The following is a 21,536-nucleotide window of genomic DNA, read 5'->3' as shown; positions in this document are numbered from 1 at the left end:
AAATGAGTGAGTAGCCCTTTAAATCTTGAATGACAGTCACTCTACCATAAAAAATAGAAGGATACCTTAAAAACGAATTGGAGACAGACGAAATAAAGTTCTGAGAGGAAGTTTAAGGTTTTAACTGTAATTTTTAGTAGGTAATAAAGTCAATTTACATAGAAAATGTGCTACATGGTTCAGATAATAATAATAATAGTACAATACATCACTATAATTTAGAGTATTCAATTGTTCCAATATGGATCCGAACTGCCCCTCTTCACAGCATCTTCCTGGCTTATACTGCATCTGACGTCAGTTGTTGATAAACGTTTATTGGCTGAATAGATAGTTCATTTCCGCAATATCCACGGTGGTGCTGGTTGTCGAGCACTCATTGGACCAGCACATGGATGATGAGACTGGTATCGTGACATCTTCCTTGGTTCCGTCATTGATGGCCATAGACCGGGAAAGCACAGAGGCTGGCGTTGCTATGGCAACCTGAAGATAACATTCTTTCCCTGCTAGCTGTGAACTCTTCGACAGAGAGAAATGGCCTGCTATCTACTTTCTCACTAGGCACCAAGGTCAAATACATGTCTCAAATCAAAATAGACCTCTCAGTATGGCAAGTTAACTTGACTGGGGAAAGTCTAATAGAGACAGTGAATCTGAACTTGGCGTCCGGAAACCCATAATATAAGTATGATAATAATATAAAGGATAATATAGGGCTGAGATGATTAGGCACGTGGATGGTGACATGACATAAATAGGATAAGGAGAACAACCCGGAGTAAACAGGCAGTAGGCTAAGAGTAAAATGATAAAAAGGGCAAGATGACCAAATATGACCTATATGGAACACGGTCTGGGCCCAAGTTCTATCTGAGTTGACCAACAGAATATGATGGAGTGGCCAACTTGACATGACGTGTAAACAACATGTCAGAATTTATCTATCAGTGGACTTGGTGATAAGACGAGCGAGAAAGGGGAAAATATTTCAGGTTTTACACACCTGAGCTTAGAGGTCAAAGTCACAAACCTATGGAAGAGAGAGGTGCTGAACTCTGGATGAGACCACGTACAAGCAGTGATTTCTTTTACTTGTTTATTCTAGAACTACAAACAATATTTACGGTATTTGTTAAAAAGGCCAACCTTCATAGTTTTGACTTTAAAACGCTTTAAAAATCAAATGGTTAAAGAATAAAAAGGCATAAATATAATAAATAATTACATCATAATTAGATACAGATATGAGGTAAACAAAATATATATCACAGGTGTGGGCACTTCAGCAACATTATTCTACAGCACAACATGAATACAAAAAGACAGGGGTACATCTAGTGAATATAGTGCATGAATAGCATAATTGTTTTTTTTAAACTACTACTGACAAAAAACAAAACACTACATGCAGGAAGAAAGGAAGATTACATGTTTTCTGCTTAACTGATAAGGCCCCAGTTTCCTTTCTTATCTAAAACAAAATGTAGTATTGTTCAGCTTAGATGTGTTATGTTATGTATAAAAAACAATTATGCAATATGGTTAATCAAATACCAACTGCAAATTAGAAAAGAATGACTGTATATGCTACAGTGAGGTACTACTTCCTTTACAGCTTGGGTGAATAATGCAGCAATGTACTGAATGACAGTCAACAGTCCTCTTCTTAGGTTAGGACATGTAACAAAAGACACACTGCCACCAAGTGGCCACTGTGTGTATGTGGGTAGAAAAACCTGCTAAATTCACAAATGTCTACAATTCAACAACCAGGAACTGTGTAGGAGAACTGTGTAGCAGACAAAGACAGTGCCCCCCCCCCCCCCCCCCCACACACACACACACCCCCAGTCTCACACACACACCCCCAGTCTCTCACACACACACACACACACACACACACACACACACACACACACACACACACACACACACACACACACACACACACAGTATTATAGGTCAGGAAGAAGAACACGGCTGATCAGGTGTCCATGGGGGGAAGGGGTTCTTTAGAGTGGTCATTGTACATGAAGGTCTGCTCGATGTTGAAGTCCGGAGGCAGGTGGTCCTTGTGGACCTCCATGTGCGATGACACCATCTTCAGCGTGGAGAAGTAGAGGCCACACACTGTGCAGCGGTACATGAGTGCCCCAGCATGTGTCTTCAAGTGGCAGATCATGGTGGATCGGCCCCGGAAGAAGCGCAGGCACACCTTGCACTGGTACGGCTTCTCGCCGGTGTGGATGCGGAGGTGGTAGGTGAACTCGCCGGAGTGCGCGAAACGCTTGCCACAGTAGCGGCAGCGGTACCACTTCTCCCGCACACATGCCGCCGCTGCTCCGTCCAAGCCGCCGCCGCCGCTGCCATTGGTCAGGAGCCCCATGGGGAAGCCCGGTACTGGCCCTTGTAAGAGTTTATCAGACAGACCAAAGCCCATCCCCAGGCCAAACCCCAGGTTGGTCATTTTCACAAGGCTTCCAGCCTCCCGCCGCGGAGACGACGATGAGGGGGAGCCTTCCAGAATCTGGTCAGCTCGCCGCTTTCCCAACCACCCCTGGCCCCCCAAGCCCGCGCCGTTCCCTATGGACTCTGTGGTGTGTAGGCTGAGGTGGTACTGAAAGGCAGACGATGAGCGGAAAGTCTGTGGGCACAAGAAGCAACGCATCTCTTCCACTTCCCCTGCTGCGCACCGGGCATCTGCTCCGGCTTTGAAGCCCTGCTCTCTCTCCTTCGCTGCCGCTTCCTCAGCGTGCAGGGCCATGTGCCTGTCAAGTTGGGAGCGCTCTAGGAAGCTGTGGGCACAATGTGGGCAGGAGTAGACAGCCAAAGAGAGGTGGTTGAGGGCATGCCACAGAAGTGAACACAGGGTGAGCTGGGGAAGGTGGCACACACCACAACTCAGGGACTGGGCGCACACGTGGCTAAGTAGGTGGTCTCTCACCGTCTGGGGAGAGGGTGAAGCACATGAACACAAACAATGAGCATATTGTACAGAACATGCAACTGGTACAGACTCTGGCGGAAGAAGGGTTCCATGGTTCTTTTATTCAATTACAGCTTTGGAGCTTTATTGGTATGAAAAAAACATACTGTATTACATTGCCAAAGCAGGTTATTTATTTTTGAGGGGCGCTAGCTCCTCCTATATTCAGCTATTAGTGTAGTTTTCGTCATAAACAAACATTAAATTCCCATTGATAATGAATGGAGAATTTATGTCATATGTGTCTGAGCAAATCGACATGTTATGTCATGATGATGTACGATGATGAGATCGCCCCTCACTTTTCTATTCAATAGATGAGTTGTGTAATACTGCATAGTTATCTTTCATCTTTTGGAGCGGCAGTGGCTCAGGGGTATAGTGGCCGGTAGAGCAGCCGGATGGGAACCGTGACCAGTTCGATCCCGGGCTTTCGGATTCGGATTTAATTTGTGCCTTTGTACTGTGACGCTGGCGCCATGTAAACGCTTCTGACAAGAGGTAAGGAGTGTGTGAGTGTTCCAATGCTGCGGTAGTGTGTGTGACAAGAGTGTGTGGGGGGCGGGCAAACACCGTCTTCTTAAAGTGAGCGTGTATGCTGGCCCCTGGAGCTGGGGTTCATGCTAACAGCTAGCAAGTGTAAAATCAGCCATTACGACGGCATCAAAATACATTTTAGTCGACTAAATCAACTGTAGATTTAGTCGACTAAAATCTTATGACATTTAGTCAACTAAAACTAGACTAACACTAAAACATTCCAGGTGACTAAAACTAAGTGAAAACTGAAAACTATTCACGACTAAAACTAAAATAAAATTTTGCTGCCAAAAACAACACTGATTCTATGTCCTTTTTGCTGTGCTCGTTTTCTTTTTCTTTTCAATAAGAATTAAGTGAAAAAAAGAAGAAAAAAAAAAAAAAAGCATCCACCACATGACTATATTTTATGCTGTGCATTAGCACAAGATAAGCCAAAGTCAAAGTTACTGACTTTGTATGACAGATATGATTGAAAATGTCAAGGGTCTGCATGACATCCGCTTGCGGCACACTTTTCCTCTGAAAACACAATCTGAAAAATACGAGCAGTGGTTACTGCCAAAAAGAAAACCTAGGGCTCCATTTTCGTCACCGCTAAACCCTTATCCCTAAACTTCTTTGCCTTTTTTTTTACTATTTTGAAAAGCGTTTTTGAATAGTTCAATTAGCCAATCTACATTGACACGTTGTGAGCTTGTAGACTGGCCATTTTAACTATTCAAAAATGTTTTACAAAATAGTAAAAAAGGCAAAGAAGTTTAGGGATAAGGCGTTTAGCGGTGACGAAAATGGAGCCCCTAGTCTTAGTAGGACTTAGGACTTAGTTCAATTGAGTGTCCTGAATTTTTACCCAAACTGCTGTCACAACTCACAATATGAATTTATAATTTCCAATGTAACAAATAAATATAACCCCATTTGCACAGGACTAGTATTATCAGATGAAATATGGTAGGTCATTTTCTAATTACATTTTATTACAAAAATGATGGACATGATGATTTGCATGGGGTTAAGATGACAAACGACTGCAATTATTACAAATGACCAGAGGTCCCGTCCCGCCTAAAGGGAGACAAACTCACTAACCTGGAGGTCCTTGGCGAAGGTTTTGCTGCACACTGCGCACTGTAGCTCGGGTCCCAGGCTCTGGCTGGCTCCAGTGAGTGCCCCCTGTGGCAGCGTGTAGCCAGCAGCTACATTACGGCGATGGCGCAGTAGTTTGTTTTGACTGTAGAACTGGAGGTGACACATGTCACAGGAGAAGAGTTGCACTCCGACGTGCAGCAGGGCATGGCTGATTCCGGCAGTTTGGTCTGAAAACGAGGCACCGCACACCCGGCAAAGGCCAGTCTCTGTCAGATGGCTCTCTGCATGAGTCCTAAGAGCGGTTGGATCGGCTGGGAGAGGCGCCGCGCAGGCCTTACACGACCCCACACTCCCCGTCACCTAGAGGAAGGATGTATTGTATGTGATCACGCTGTCATTTCTGTCAAGCGGTATCTGGTTCTACATTTGTCAAAATCCACACTGGGACAGCGGAGCATGAAGCACATTGTAACCTGGAAGCAGCCTGATTTGATTAAAATCCAATAGAGAGCATGTTTTATTGACCTATTTCATATTTTTTATTAATCCTTTCATTATCCGTTTACTTAATCATTTTTGCTGTCGTGAGTTCTACTTGTCTTGTTATGACCTTGATGGCAGGGATATTAACATGTCGGACACAGTAAAACGTGCATGTATGTTTATTTACTGTCACACAAAGAAAATAAAAAGAAAGTGTTAATAAAAAAGAAAGAAATAACATTACCTGGACGCGGGAGTTGGTGCCGTTTCCGTTCTCCACACAAACAAGGTCATCTTCGTCGTCCTCCTCCTCCTCCTCCTCTTCCATGTAGTTCTCGTCATCGCTCAGCTCAATGATCTCGCCTGCCAGCTGACCCCACTGCTCATCCTCTTCAGTGCCCTCAATCACCCTGCACTCCTGTAGGGGGTCTCTCTCCTCATCATTTTGCCCCGCTTCTACCTCCCCAAACATGAGCCTTTTGTCCTGGGTCACATCCACTGCGCCTCCCTCTGCCGCACCTCCCTCTGTCACGCCACCCTCCGACGCCCCGACCTGTAAGCAGAGTGGGTCTCCCGAGGATGCTGTCGGGGTGCAGACGACCTCTGGCCCATGCTGAGCTGAAGGATCAGCAAAGGAGCAGGAGTCAGAGGGCACAGGGACGCTACTCTGAGCCAGAGAGCTGGTCATGACCCTGCAAATAGCCATCCGTCCATCCCCATCTCCGCAGATCCCCCTGACGCCTACCTCATGTTCCCCCTCGCCCATCTCAGTCTTCATCTGGGGGAGCACAGGGCATGGAGGCAGGACTCTGTGAGGCTGGCTTTTAGCCAGAAGACTGTGTTCTCCAGTCAGCTGACTCTCCGCTGCGATCTGCCCATAGCCCATGTGAGACTGGACGTCTTCCGTCTTGAGGTGCAGCGACAGAGAGGCAGAGTTTTGGTTCATCTCAAGATCTCTGGGTGTCCTATGCTGGAGGAGAGGGGAGTGTGCAGCGGCCGGGGTCGGGGCAGCCGACGATGACAGGGAGGAACAAGAGGCCGCGGACGAACACACAGACAACGCAGACACGGAAACTGCAGCGGTAGCATCAGCGGCCATGTTAGAGTCCAGGCCCAGGTCTCCGGCGCCAATTGCTTTACAGTTTGTCGTCACTGAGGCCTGCATGTCAGGGAACGTGGTATGGCAGGCCTTCACCAGCTCACTTACACCCAGCCGCTCAGCTAGCTCATACAGCACCCCTACATCGATCAGGTCGGTCACGATCTCCCCCGTGTAGATGAATGTCAGCACCTTCTCAAAGCTGGCCGGGGAAATGAATTCCAAGGAGAAGGCAGTGGTGGAAGAAGACTGGGCCCGCGAAAAGAGGCTACGGAAATACGCTCCGGCGCAGGCCAGAACGGCACGGTGAGCTGAAAAAGAGCGGTTCCCCACCTGCAGGAACACATCGCAGTACATCCGGGACTGCCGGCAGCGGTTGAGCTCAGACAGGAGCCCAGCGGCATGGCCGGGGCCCTGCAACCGGATCCTCATTCCCGCTGCTGCTACGGCAGGCCCTGACTGTGGACGTGAAACAGCAAGGATGTCATTGCAATGAAACATTATAGACTTGTGTGTCATATAGTCATGTGTATATATACGGTATAGCAACTCTGCTTATTATATAATAAATATATAATATAACTATACTAATATATACAGTATATATATATTGTATATATATTAGAAGTTATATAATATAACTTCTGTTTCTCGTCACCGTTACTTTCCAGCGCAATAAACTCTTAATAAACTCTTTGTTCGTCTCTAATGTTCTCATGAATTGTGAAAAGTGTAATGCAGTGTGTCGTCCACAGTAACAGTCTTTGTATTGAGTTGTGCTTTCATGTGAAATGTACCCATGCAAACTGTTAATAAATACTTCATTCAATCAAACAAACATTAGAAGACTTTCTATCACCTGTTAAATACGTACGGTACATCCACTCAACATTCTGCGAACATTTGGAACTATTCTGTAGAAAAGTTCGATCAGATTATAGCCAGAGATTTCTCAATCATGCATGTTGACAAATTAAGTTTAACAATGTTAGTTTGACAAATAATTGACAGTGATAATAAAGGCAAGCATAAAAGAAAACGTTACATGAGAACTATATTATAATGCTAGACTAATTAGATTTCTTGTTTCGATATTAAAATCAACCGCTCATTGAGGACAATGCCCGTCGGTTTTTAAGATAAATTATAAAAATGTCTTACCCATAGAAAGCTGTGTTTTTAGTTTAGGCAAACAGAACACTTGTCTCTGTTATTTTTTTTATTGAGAAGCAAACGTTTGTCGCACATGTATGACGTAATATCACCAAAAATACAGTTTGGGCGCCACCTACTGTCTGGATGACTGGGTAAACACAGAGCCTTTTCTAAGGCTCTGGGTAAACAGTCATCCAGTCATTTGGGGGGAGGAAAGGGGTGCAAAGAAAAAGGCCAATAATATTCATAATGATAATTACAAAATTTATTCAGATTACCATTTCCTTTAGCTCACCCGGTCTAAGGTGATAAATGTGACTCATTCAACACACTATGAAACATCATCATGGTTCAAATTCATGGGTGACCTTCACAACATTGACATGAATAATAAAAATGTTCATCTAATGCCATAATCTTTATTTAGGCTATTCCAGATAATTCTCCACAAATAGTCATACATGATCAGAATATTGTTTTGTATGTTCTTGACATGGTATGAGTAGGCCTATAGGAAATTATAAAAGACAATGAAAAAACAAAGTTGACAATCATATGTTTCCAAAACTACTAGTAAGAAATAATTTACAAAATCGAGTCTTACCATTTCTGACTTTTAAGTTGTACGTCCATTACAGATTTTAACATTAAGTATGCAGCAGGTACATTTACAGTATAGTTACGTCATGTCTTGGGAGAATAACACTGACATATTTCATACAGTATTTCAACCATTCAATTTTCTAGACTAAGCAGAATTTCATAATTATTTCAGTTGGTCTATCACTGATTTTTTTATTTTTTTATATTGGCCATCTTTGACCATTGCACTGTAGCAACAGGCACACATAACTAACAACATGACATACTGTATGTTTATACTTTATTTGCAAAGACAAAGAAGAATAACTGTTTTGGTCCAGTGACAACAAATATTAAAAAATTAAAATAAATCACCCTCTCAAACCACTCGCAACAATGAGCGTACACCCAAAACAGTTTGCTCTATTCATTTTCACTATCTGACAACTTGTTGTCGGTTATTGCACTTCTTTAGGAGGAAGTGGAAATGCAGTGGTCAGATTGTAATGTACTGTATATACTGTAATTACTATGGACAGCTACAAACGTCTTTTTGAGTCCTTTTGAGTCAATGACAGCACACGTTTGAGCAATATTATCTATCAACAAATTGAATGAATATTGCTTTTCAATTGTTTGATATGTTGTTCAGGCTCCTGTGACAATACAATTACTGTACATAGGATGTTATATAGTCCCCTTCCCATTTCCCACAGTCAAGATTTTTTATTATTATATCTACACAAAGTCAACTTTTTCGCATGTTGTCACCAGTTTCTGTGCATGGCATTTTCAGTTCAAACTATACACGCTTCCGGGAATTGGTGTGACCCAGACTGGCAGTGCTGGATCGGCGAGCGAGAACAGGTGTGGCAGTGGTAGGGGAGGTTTCGTTAGGGCAGCCATGTTGAAGCAGTATATCTGCACAGCCTTTACTCCCAGTTTTCTTTGCCATTATCAAGGCTGTCTGGCCTTGGTCATCCTTTGCTTTCACGTCACTTCCATACTGCAGGGAGAAACATTCAATTAGTTGAAATTTGTCAGCAATTATAATGGTTGTCTATTTACTCTATTACATACAATCTGGATTTTTGTTCACATCTAACTTTACGTGCATGCGTGCGTATGTATATGTACTAGAGACCTGCGCATGGAGTTTTTTGTCTGTTTAGCACATTGTTTATTAGCATGCTGTTTGTTTTTAAACTGTGTACTGAATGTCTGTCCACTTTTAGATGTCTGGCTCGATTGAAATAATGTAATTGGATTGATTGAATTAGCAATATATTGATTAACCACTTAAAGTTTAAGTGTAATCAATAAATCACTGAAATTCAATGGGTCTTAAACCATATACTTAGTTCACCGGACTCCCAAGGGCCCTATACTTTATAGTTGACTGGATTCCCAAGGGCTCTACACTACAATTTACAATTACAATTTAGGCATTTAGCAGACGCTCTTAATCGAGAGCGACTTACAGTAAACACTAAATATCTTATGTGAAAATAGCGATCTCCACACACACACACACACACACACACACACACACACACACACACACACACGTTTTGATTGGAATCGTTCGTAGGTTAAGCTTGTCAGTGTGCATTTGTATCTGTGCCCATACTGCTACTAAGTCAGGGGTGCACTAGCAAAAGTTGAGCATTTCTGTACAGGAAAACCAATGACTTTCCTCTTCCAATCTATCCTCACTGCACCCTCTGGAAAAACTATAACAAAATACAGAGGCGAAACTATGAAGAACTAGAAACAAAAGCTAACTCACCCAGACGAGCAGCTGCGTCATGACCGCATCTCCCAGCTGACATGCTGCGTGCAGGGCTGTACGAGGCCACAAAGGAGGTCCGGTGGGGTGAGTGTTGATCTGTTCCTTGGTGCTGTGTGCCAGGAGGAGCAGCAGCCTGGGCAGGTCTCTATCAGTCACAGCAGAAAGCAGCCACGCTGAAATGTTGCTGGAGCCGGTGTCCTCTGTGTGCTGGACAGCCACACCTGTGACCAGCGGCGCCACAAAAACCCGCTGCTCATACTTGGCACGGATCCACGACTCTCTCTCCTCACTGGGGGGAAAAAGGCACAGGGGGAGAAGTGATCACAATATGCACATACATACAGTACACATGCGCACACCCATGCATAAGAACAAAGCAGTTAACAGTACTTATAAGAGTGTGCACCCTAGCTGTGCTTAGCAAGGTCACAGAGAGACAAGAAGATTTCTATATAGTGTCTTGAAAAAGTAAAGACACGTCAGAGCTCTCCAGGACAGACGACACCTCTGGCCTGCGCTTCAAGGGGCGCCCCGACCAACAGACTGATATGATCAAATCCGAATTTGTGAAATAACTGGTCGTATCTGATTTTATCCATGTCATTTGCTGTTCCTATTCATATCACGTGGACCCATTCATTTTGGGAGATGTATCCTGGTAGCCTAATCATTAAAATATGCCATTTCTTAAGGTCCCATGACTTATGTTTACATCCTGTTTATTGGACTTTATATATATATATATATTTTTTTTTTATAAAGTATATTTATTGGTTTTAACAAATTTAAGGACTACAAACTGACATTACACAACAAGAACATAATAACAAACAAAAAGAAAAGAAAAGAAAAGAAAAGAAAAGAAAAGAAAAGAAAAGAAAAACAGCTCAGGCACAACACTATTATAAATAAAAAGATTGAATATACAAAGACATGGCAAGAACAATGAACCATAATGACAATAAGTGGCTTTTGAGTTTTGATAGAGTTTAGATAACCTTTGAACTCAGTACCAACGCAGCACATACATACAGTACACATGCGCACACCCATGCATAAGAAGGTAACAGGTACGGTCACCCCTTTTCCATCTCGCCCCACTACTCTACCTAGCTGTAAATAACAAACATAATTCATGTATGTTGGTGATTATATAAAAAAAATCATTGTTAAGTTCACTCTGTATATCCACGGGCATAATAGCATGATGATGCCATTACAAAACATGGGCTACATGGAAGAAATGTGTTTAATAAAACGAAATTAACTGCTAAAAGGTCCTAAATTAACTTAATTAAGCAGTCACCGTCTCTGTGTCATATGTTCTTTCTTAATTTTACAGATCGACTACTATACAATCAAATAAATCTGTATACAAGATCATTTCAGAGAGGGAGGGAAATACTAAATTAACTGTTAACTACATTAAATCATTTTGCGGGGGCGAGTTGGTAAAGGGGCGAGTCGTTTGGTATTCCATAAGAACACATGCACAATCAGGGATGCGTACTCCCTAAAACCCCTCCCTGCGAGGATGATGCCAGATGTTTCATAATCAGCAGAATAGTAAATCAAGGGACATTATCCTACATACAGTATTCATACTTGGCTGATCAAAACATAAATACATGAAAGATTAACTGCATTTATGGGGATATTTGGGAATATGTTATATGTTACTGCCTGGACTCACCGTGTGGCACTGGGCAAGGGCTTTGTCCTGCCCTGGGTGCAGCTCTCCCAGATGCTGTTAGCCATATGGTTGCCAATGGCAGCCAGGACCTGCGTGAGCTCGTCTGGCCAATCATCCAGGTCCAAGGAGCGGACGCGAGACAGGTGGGTGCCCAGGTTCCTGTGGATCCCCGAGCACTCAATGCAGATCAGTGCACCCAGGTTGAGGCTGGCCCAAGTGGGGTCTGGACAATGGCAACAGCAAACAGAAGAGGACAAGTATACACACATTTTGGTTATGATAGAGAAAATCTTGAATCTTCCTTTTGGCACAGCACCAGAGGAGAGAGACTAGAGGTGATGGGATCTGTAAGAACTTACTCGGTGCTTCGCAATCCACACACTGACTGTTTCCCTTTGCGTTGCGGATAGCTTGTAATGCTACTGCTTCATTATGGCTGCTCCTCCGTGCCTACAAAGTCACACGCACACACAGACACAAAAACACACAATTTATTTACATTCACACGTATCAACATGTGGGCAGGACACATTAAGGACACAAAAGAAGAAATATGCAACTACTCAAAATATATATATTTTTTGTATACAGTATAAGAATATGCACAAAGACATCATGATTTATCACATACACCTGTTGCATTTTCCATTTCCTTACTATAACAATATATCAATATGAAGACTCTCAGACTAGTTAAATTGATGGCAGTGGCTCAGGTGGAAGTGCGGAATCTTGGGAAATTGAATATTCGCGGTTCAATCTCAAGCTCTCCTGGGTTAGTGTTGAGCGTTCTTGAGCAAGATACTGAAACCCCTAAGGTTGGTGCCTTGCATGGTTTCCTGTCCCATTAGTGTGTGAATGTGCGTGTGAATGTAATGCTCATTGTAAAGAACTTTGGATAAAAAGGCGCTACAGCACTATACATTTACCATGTGCATCAGACAGTGAATGATGCACAGTGCAGAGTGGATTCTGACTGAGTGACAGGTGATGATTTACCTTGTTTCTGCCACTCTCGCAGGACTGCAGGCTGGCCAGAATCTGGCTCTCAATAGCCACCACCCAGGAGTCCCTATCCTCCAGACTCTGTGCCTCAAAGTGCCACGTCTGCCCCGTGAATGATACTATGATGAAGTCTGCATTCTCCTCGTCTGCAGGGACATGGCAAGAAACACAGCTAAAATTTGGTGCTATACAGTAATAAAATCCCAGAATCAACTTTATTGTGACATCATACAATTACAGATGTTAGTGGGGTAAATTAATTTATTCTGTTGTGCAAGCTCTCAAGATTTCATTTCATCTCAAAACTTGGAGTGTGGGGCCACTCGTCCTTTATGAGGCTATATGCACAATTATTCTTTTATTCTCTCAGTGATAACACAGGTTGGTTCATTCTGTATTGCAGAAGAAAAGGAAATGGGGTGAGAAGGCGGAAGCGTGGCCCCATTTTATGCACTCGCGCTGAGCGTGCGTCGCGTCATCACGCAAAGAGCCCGAGGTCTTAAAGGGACCTCATGAGTTTATGGATACATTTTTCTGTAATATAAAGAATAATCGGGATGATTCTCACTAGCGTGTTCTGAGCAAAACATTAAAGTTAAAATAACAAAAAGAATAGAGAAGGAGCAAAGTTAAATAACAGGAAGCTGCAGTCAAATCAAGTATACAATGTCAAATTGTATATAAAAAAACAGCAATGGATAAATAAAATGACCGTACACAGAAATGCAGTGTTAATTAATAGTAACTTACAAAATCACACCCATGTGAAGTGAGGGGCGCTCTTATCATTGTACATCATCCATTCAACAATGGGAATTTGTGTAGGACAGAAATAGATGATTTGCTCGTCTACATATGACATCAATTCTCCATTCATTGTCAATGGGAATTTAATGTTTGTGTAAGACGAAAATCTACACTATAGTTGAATATAGGAGGGGCTAACGCCCCTCAACAACAGAACAGAGTTGTACTTCAAGAACAACATAAAAGTTGACGTATGGAAATGGAACAGCGGGAAGAAATCTCTGTTATGATGTGAAAACAATCATTATGAACTACTCGTATGTTGTATGTAACTATGCCAGACACAAAAAAAGGAAACTAATCACAGAATGGAAATAAATAACAAGCAGATTCATCACCATCAGCTGTTACCTGTCTTATTAATGTTTCTCAAGCTACCAAAGCTCTTTAATTTCCACATTTTGCGCTTTGCTGCAGTAGATAGATAAGCAAAAGGAGCAGAAAGGAAGAGAAAGAGAGAAAGGCAAATGCGAGGGTTGAGAACAAGCAGTAAAGGCATTGTAATAGACAAATATCAGAGCAGAAAGAGATGAAGGTACAGTAGCTACACGAGAAGACATACAGTTTGCTATTATCATTATAGACAATCCATATATTTTCTTAATATATCAAATTATATTTCCCATACACTGTTGTACAGGCTCCAAGGTATTTAGACAATCATTGTATAATAAAATGATTATATTTTTTAAATGGTAATATTAATATTTTTGGCATGTCATTATTTTTTTAAGATTGACATTTTCTTTATTGAAAAATAGTGAAAAAAGCGCGTGTGAGCTCGTAGTGTGAGCTTGATTTGATTTGATTTATTTGGATGTTATGTTAAAAAAGAAAGTACAGTACATGAAATATATGCTTTCACTCAATGTGCTATTTTAGTTATTTCTTGTATAATTATCTACAGTGTAGACTAACAGTCAAGTAATATCATAAGATTAGCTGGTACAAACTGTAACGTAATCTCATCACCTTCAGCTTGGCCAACAGCTGTGTCTCCTTTTTGGTTCATGCTTTTCTTCCTTCTATTCTTCTTTCTGTCGCTCATGGGAGATGATTGGCTGGAATCTTTTCCAGCAAAGGGGTTGGTTGCTCCTTCCAGAGCATCTGACATTTGGGTGCAAAATAATGACTCATAAATCACACCATGAAAAATTGTCTTGAGATCACAGCCCCAGTGGCCTGTTGTAAAGATTTCACTTAAAACATATGGGTGATTTCATAACGGTTAGAAAGGTGAACACTGATGACGTAAATAGTCTCACAGTATACATACCAACACTTTGTGCCTTGGTGGACAACGTGGACGGACATCGCTGGAGTCCTTTGTCTCCTTGAGGAGACACCACACCAGTCCTGTCATCAACAACACTCAGGGTGGAAGGACAGAGCTGAGCACCTGGCAAGGACAGAAAGAAAGCAGCAGGTAATTGATGAAACCTGAGTTACTCAGTTCTGTGCGGGTGTCATGCACCAAAAAACAAGAAATGATGACATAGTCATATTATTACCAGCTGCTTTTATATTTGCGGCGGTGGTGGTCCACAGTAAAAAATAGAAGATCTACAAGCTCCCAATGTGTCGAGATATGAATATGATGCATTGTGAGCTTGTAGATAGGCTATTTCTTTCTTTTTTAAGATTTGTTTTTGGCTGGTATCAAGATTGGATGAGGATGTTGGCCCATTTGGCCCGTTTGGTGCCTCCTCTTCCGGTTGCACGTGTCTTTGTTTACATTCTTAATGATGACTGCCTATGAATTCCACAGGCCTGGGTATACAACCTGGCCTCTGGCCCAGCCACTCAGCGCGCACAGCAAGTGAGTTGTCTCTGTTGCGCACCGAAAACACCTTATATGGTGTGGAATGGACGACACCAGGCGAATCGCTTGGGAAAGAGGCGGAAAAGGTACGCCGGGCGATCCGCACAAATGAAGTGATTACACCAGCTTCGCTGAATAACACGGGAGCTAATCGCAGCTTGATCGGACGGATGAATACGATATCATTACGCATCTCATTTACACTGTGGCGTATTTCTCCATTGTGAATGAGGACCAATATAACAGCACCCACACATGCGTGCACACGGACACACGCACGCACATACGCACACAGCTGTTTTGCAAAAGTACCTGTGCTGGTGCTTTCAGTATTTGCTATGTCCTTTGTTAGTCCATTAACTCCAGGTACAGAGATAGGGCCGGGGGAGGGCCCAGAGGAGCTTCCTGCCGGGGCTACAGCTCTGGGAGGCCGTTTCCCTGGAACCTTCACTGTCACACGCAGGAGGTCAATCTCCTTCCCATGAGCATTCTGCATGTAGTCCTGGAACAGTTAAAACATCACAAATCAGGCCCTTTCTTCAGGAATCCACAGTATGACCAGGATGTAAACGTCTTTCTGAACACCAAGTATCAGGAAATGTCTCTATGTCATCATAACTGTTTGAAGCTAATATAAATCTAATCCCTGAGTATGATCTAAGAGCAAAATGGCCAACATGATGTGAATATGGCCGATGATCCTTCAGTGTTGGGAAAACATTAAAATGTTATATAGAATCTTTAGGACTTTGAAAAAAGTGACCTGTTCTGAACAGCAATTTTGACTGTAAATGAAATCCTGTCCAATCCTAGGCTATATTACAAGGGAAACAAACGTGACCGTCCTTTCACAGTTTCACAGTGTGAAAGCTGTCAGGCTGTCACCATATTGATCTGGCGCGTGGTGTTCTCTTACACTGGAGCTGGAATGGTAGGACAGCGTGCCATTGTTGGACAGAGTGACGTATTTCTTCTTCCACTCCTTATTCAGCGAGCTCCCACTTCTCTTCCACAAGATACTCTGTGAGAAACAAAGACCAAGGTCACTCACTGCACATAAAGCACCACAGCTCCCTGCATCATCTCCTATCTGCTGGACTTAAAGAGCCAAAACAATAGAGTCAGTCAGTCAGTCAGTCAGTCAGTCAGTCAGTCAGTCAGTCAGTCAGTCAGTCAGTCTGTCTGTCTGTCTGTCTATCGGTCTAGCAGTGTAACTCTCAGAAAGAGCAGTCTGACAGAGCTAACAATAACAGCTGAAGCTAGTATTTATAGCGCACCCTTGGGAATGATGAAAAGATGAAACAACTATTTTTGCTTTATTGCTTATGTAAGGCAAAACAAATTTTGTTTCACTACACTTACATATGAAGATGGAATTCTGTTCTGAAAAACATACTGAAACACATGTGCTTGCTGTTGATTTAGATTTAGATTTTTGATGTCACAACATCACATCAAACAAACCTGTTTGATGGGGATGGCACGTCCACTGCCCAGGTCCCCTTTAGCATCGGCAGATTTTTTCTCATCACGGTTCTAAGAGGAGTTAAACAACAAGGTGAACAAGGTCAAGACAGCATTTTGAATGGAAAGAGTTGTAGAGGGATTTGGATATCAGGTCGGACAAGTCAACAAGAGCAGGGGTTCTCAACGTTTTTGGCCGGGGACCCCCGAAAATGCTTTGGCAACGTCTCGGGACCCCCGCCCCGCCCCCTCCCGACCCCCAATATAAATTGACTGCTACAATAACCTTAAACCATTTTGGGCGGGAACCCCTTTTGGTGTTTTAAGCATTGTTATAATTTAGCTATTTAAAAATAGCAGATCTACAAGCTCATAGCGCGCCACCGAGTGGCGCGCTACGAGCTTGTAGGTCTGCTATTTTTGAAAAATCGTGAAAATAAAATTTAAAAAAAGTTTTTTTTTTTTTAAATAATTTGGGGACCCCCTAAAATTATTTGGCGACCCCCCGAGGGGTCGCGACCCACGGGTTGAGAACCCCTGAACAAGAGGACAGCGGTGGCATGGGATGACAGGAGGCTGAAGGCATGACACCACAGTGTTGGCCACAACTGACCTTGAAGAGAGAAGGTCGTCTGTGGGGGATGTTCTTCAGGGAGCGGGAGGTTATACTACTCACCTCACCCCCTGGGATGTTCTTCAGGGAGCGGGAGGTTATACTACTCACCTCACCCCCTGCTACAACACGTAGCTCTCTGTGGCCAAACACAGGGGTGGAGGGGAGGGAGTAGGGGTGCTCACTCTGACCATTACTGGCCTGAGAGAGAGTGGCAGGTCAGGAGGAGAGGAGGGATGGAAATGAGGGTAGAGATGAAGAACGAGAATGGTTCATGTCATGAGATGAAACAAAATCAACAGAATCGATCAAGCAAATGGACAATGAATGATTGACAGCATTTTAGAAGTTGGTGAACAATGGGTATGGGTAATGAGTCATGATATGAATATATGTTTGTATGCATGTAGAGAATGTGAGAAGGGAAATAGAGACCTAAAGCAGCTACCTGTAGTACATTATACCTCTTAATTATTATATTAGTGGTCAACCTCTGAAATGTGTCACTCTTGGAGAATATAGTACTGAAGCTCACTTTGTCCTATTTAATTTGATAATGTAGTTATGTATTCCAAATATATGTTCCATGAAGAAAAAGATATACCGTATGATGGTTATATTTCACTTGCTTTCCAGTATACTAGGAAAAGTAGTATAAAAAGTACCTTTGATTCTTTGCAAATATTAACATTGAGAAACGCCTCAAAGGTCTACTTCTGATGTGGTGAAATGAATGTTCAATATTCTGACACAATGAGATATTGCTTTAATATTGACAGCCGAATACTGCAGTGTTTTATTCAATTTCTAGCTTTAGTGGAAAAACTGTCTGTGCTTATAACACAAATCCCTGACTGCTTCATTACCCTTGCATAATAGCCTCATGAGGACTACAAAGGTTTTTCACTTTCCCATCTCTGCTGAAACTGTATTACAACCCTTTATATGCTGATTGATTTCATAGCCCCCTGGCCAGTGTAAAACATTAAAAGCTGATTGTGGAAGTTAGAAATTGCATGCTGAGCTTTTAGGAAAGGTTGTTCAGCAGCTGTCCTGCATGTTTCGTAGTGCTTTGCTTTTACCTGACCAGGGAAAGATGCTGATCCTGGGGTAGAGCCTCCAGAGTGACTGGGAGAGTTAGGGAGAGACTTGCAGGAAGCCAGGAGGGCTGCCTGTTTCTTCTGAGCAATTATCTTCTGGGCGGCTGTGAGGGGAGGACAATATAATGATGATTAGAGGGTTCCACTATAATATCATTAAACACTTTAACCCTGGCGTCCCTTTTTTGGCCATGTCGTTACAGGCAAACATTTTCAAGAAATTAAAGCGTATTGAACACTTTTCATGAACAGCTAAAATGGCATATCTACAAGCTTGTCATTGAGCTTGTCGATGTGTTGTTATTTGTACAGTACCGCTATGCGATGAAGCACATAATAGGGCTTAAGTGGTTAACTGATCCATAGTCACCCAATGAAAACTAATAAATAACATGTTAATATTCATGGTGACGTATTAAGTATTTTGTGATGGCAAACAGTAATGTAATGTAGCTGTATGTCCATGTAGCTGCAGAGAAAATCTTCTTCCGCTCACCCTCAGAGAACACACGGTCAACGTTGAAGCCATAAGTGGCACATGTCTCATAGAACAATGAGTGACGCACATCAATGCACAGCTGCCTGGCTCTCTGATCCTCGATTACACGGGGGTTGGTGCTGCTTATTTTGTCTGAAACCAAAACCAAGAGGGAAAAGTAAAATCTCAGACGTATTATTGAGTGGTACAGTAAAACAAGTCTATCCAATATTTGGTCTGTTGATGCTTTGTATTGTCAGTAGACCTCGGCCAATGTGATTAAACCAATTCCTATTTTGTCTGTAATGTCCATATTTCTGTTAAAGCGTTTGGATTGGAGCTGTTTATTAAAATTTATGCTGACTATTTTGAGTAGCTATGATTATTTTCTTGTAAACAATAGCTCTAGTTCTAGAGGGCATACACATTAGTACATTTATTTGCAGGGCCAATTATGTTGAATAATCAATTTGACTCATGCGCCCAATTAAATTAACCATTCACTTTGTCTGCAATGTTCACTATTACTATTAGTCAGTCAAGAATGGTTTTGGTCAAGATGGAGCCTTACAAGTGTGAGGACAAAGTACCAACACAATGTCAAATATATTCAATTATTACATGGCTTGGTTGAATGCTTGATTCTGATTGGTCAATCGCTGAATTCAGCGGTGAGTTATGTGTTGATAATGACCGCTTCGCTCTATAACAGACCTCTGCCTAATCAAACCCTCTGAGCACCAGCTGCGCGGCTTTCGCCCCGCTTGATTTCCAACATGACAGGCAGCCATGTAAACGCACACACACTAGTGACACACAATATAATTTACAGCTAAACATTGCTCTCAAAAATGTTTTTGAAAACATTTGAGCGAGAAATAGACGAAGCAGTACCCGAAAATGGATTCTATTTGATCAACTCACTTCCTTGTTTTCCGACAGTGCTGCAGCCCTGCAGCTGGCCAGACGCAGCCAGCGCAAACTTATGGAATACTTTTTTTGTTGTGTTTTGGGTCAATGTATTAATTTATGTTAGGTAGCCATGTAATAGTGATCACCTTCATTCACCTTCAGGGAGTTTAACCACCTCGGCTTCGCCTCAGTGGTTAAACTCCCTGTCGTTGAATTATCTCCCGACAATGACCACCTAGCCAGATATTATCCCTGTATGGGCCAGTATGGAACGCAAGGTGTTAACATCGCTGCCTGTTACCGCCTCTTTGTGCCAGACGGAAGATAAGGCCCTAATAGCCCAAATGGCCCATTTGGTTACATTTGTACGCTCTCAAAGTTAAATGAACACTCATTTGACAGTGTGCTGACCTTGGGTGCCGACTACTATAATGGGGATGTCAGTGCGGTGGGCGTTGAGCTGACTGTAGAGCTGATAGACCTCCTGGAAACTGGCTTCATTCTCCAGACTGAACACCAGGATCACTGCATCCACCCAGCTGCTGAACTGAAGGTCAGAGGAGTGGAATGGGTTGAGGCCTAAAATCAACAGGCATAACCAAAGTCTCTGTCTCTCTCTCTACCTCTCTCTCTCACACACACACACACACACACACACACACAGACACAGACACAGACACAGACACAGACACACACACACACACACACAGACACACACACACACACACACACACACACACACACACACACACACACACACACACACACACACACACACACACACACACACACACACACACACACACACACCTGTGCATCAGGAGGTCCAGCTTCCTCTCGGATCAGTAGTAAATTAGTCTGTCCGTCCATCAGCACTTCCTTTTTATACCTTCCACCTGATAAGGACAATGAGGAACCAGTCATACACCAGAGCACACATAGCACACAGTCAGTTAAAGGCCCACCTTTAACCAGCTCACAGGTATAGAGACCAGTTTTCCACAGCTGCCCTGCAGTCTCACAGTAAACTCCTGGGTGTAAATTGAACTCTGTTAAGTGTACAACACTCACACAGTTAAAGATCTAGCACTCCGTACTTAAAAGAATACAAATCCAACTAGGCCACTGAGCTGCCCTGCTTTGATCTAGTGTATGAGTCATGATGGCAGGCAGTGCAGTGTTTCTTGATGTCGCTCACCGTCAGGTTTCTCGAGTGGCACATAACTGCCTGTGGTGTACTTGTTCACCAGAGCCGACTTGCCACTTTTAAGACTTCCCAGAATGCCCTGAGATGTGCAAGAAGGAGAGAGAGGTAGGGAACATAACATTGGGGTGTGAGTGTGTGTGTTGTTGTAATAACTCTCTGAACACAATGGCAAAGCCCGGCCCCCCTCCCCCACCACCTATTCATGCAGTTGTAATTTCAGACAGTGGCAATGAACTGAAATGATTTCAATCTATTTCTATTTAGATGCTATGGTGTTTATTGTGCTTAATTGATTCTTCGCTGTACAAAAGTGTTGCGCACCAAAAATAATAGGTCTACGAGCTCACAAAATCCTCAATCGGGCTGCTATAATATACTGTAACACGTACAGGTTTAAGAAGCATGAGAGTGAGCAGCACACATTCTTCTTACCAGTCGCAGTTCTGGGATGGATCGACCCAGGGTCCACTCTTGACTGTTGCTAATATTTACTAGAGGGAGGGAGGGACAAGAGAGAGAGAGAGAGAGAGAGAGAGAGAGAGAGAGATTGTGAGAGGCACATCTGTCATCTATGGGCTTGTACAATATAAAGAATACTACTTGTATAAAGAGCAATGGCCTATGGGAGGACTGCTGCTAGGTGACTGATAACTATAAGCGTGTGTGGCCGAGCATGTTCACTTAATGAAAATAACCTTTCAGA

General features: G+C 42.8%; 2 protein-coding genes across 4 annotated transcripts in view; both read right to left on the bottom strand.

Moving 5' to 3' along the window:
• Positions 1 to 1,845: 1,845 nt before the first annotated feature.
• Positions 1,846 to 7,490, bottom strand: zbtb39 (zinc finger and BTB domain containing 39). Of its 2 annotated transcripts, XM_079520049.1 has the most exons (5): positions 7,365 to 7,489; positions 7,063 to 7,117; positions 5,349 to 6,662; positions 4,622 to 4,981; positions 1,846 to 2,950 (listed from the first exon to the last, which is right to left on the bottom strand). In XM_079520049.1, exons 3-5 carry the CDS (start codon positions 6,633 to 6,635, stop codon positions 1,988 to 1,990), a joined length of 2,610 nt encoding a protein of 869 aa, XP_079376175.1. In that variant the 5' UTR covers positions 6,636 to 6,662; positions 7,063 to 7,117; positions 7,365 to 7,489; the 3' UTR covers positions 1,846 to 1,987. The 2 variants fall into 2 exon arrangements, with proteins under 2 accessions (XP_079376175.1, XP_079376174.1); XM_079520048.1 differs by lacking the exon at positions 7,063 to 7,117 and having other exon boundaries at positions 7,365 to 7,490.
• A 118-nt stretch (positions 7,491 to 7,608) lies between these two features.
• The window catches only part of agap2 (ArfGAP with GTPase domain, ankyrin repeat and PH domain 2), a gene marked incomplete at its 5' end in the record, with an annotated part of 23,497 nt that continues 9,569 nt past the window's right edge, over positions 7,609 to 21,536 (bottom strand). For both annotated transcript variants that reach the window (XM_079526613.1, XM_079526612.1), the window contains 17 exons: positions 7,609 to 8,946; positions 9,730 to 10,021; positions 11,426 to 11,648; positions 11,785 to 11,875; positions 12,425 to 12,576; positions 14,210 to 14,344; positions 14,514 to 14,636; positions 15,372 to 15,561; positions 15,976 to 16,080; positions 16,524 to 16,595; positions 17,137 to 17,337; positions 18,219 to 18,340; positions 18,733 to 18,867; positions 20,038 to 20,173; positions 20,437 to 20,522; positions 20,825 to 20,912; positions 21,266 to 21,324. In XM_079526613.1, the coding sequence (XP_079382739.1) occupies positions 8,743 to 8,946; positions 9,730 to 10,021; positions 11,426 to 11,648; positions 11,785 to 11,875; positions 12,425 to 12,576; positions 14,210 to 14,344; positions 14,514 to 14,636; positions 15,372 to 15,561; positions 15,976 to 16,080; positions 16,524 to 16,595; positions 17,137 to 17,337; positions 18,219 to 18,340; positions 18,733 to 18,867; positions 20,038 to 20,173; positions 20,437 to 20,522; positions 20,825 to 20,912; positions 21,266 to 21,324 (2,414 nt within the window). In that variant the 3' untranslated portion in view covers positions 7,609 to 8,742. The remainder of the gene's footprint in view (positions 8,947 to 9,729; positions 10,022 to 11,425; positions 11,649 to 11,784; positions 11,876 to 12,424; positions 12,577 to 14,209; positions 14,345 to 14,513; positions 14,637 to 15,371; positions 15,562 to 15,975; positions 16,081 to 16,523; positions 16,596 to 17,136; positions 17,338 to 18,218; positions 18,341 to 18,732; positions 18,868 to 20,037; positions 20,174 to 20,436; positions 20,523 to 20,824; positions 20,913 to 21,265; positions 21,325 to 21,536) is intronic.

The sequence above is a fragment of the Electrona antarctica genome (genome assembly GCF_951216825.1).
Source record: "Electrona antarctica genome assembly, chromosome: 2".
In the NCBI taxonomy this organism is placed as follows: domain Eukaryota; kingdom Metazoa; phylum Chordata; class Actinopteri; order Myctophiformes; family Myctophidae; genus Electrona; species Electrona antarctica.
Note: the sequence above shows the minus strand (reverse complement) of the source record. Positions and strands in the feature narration are given on the sequence as shown.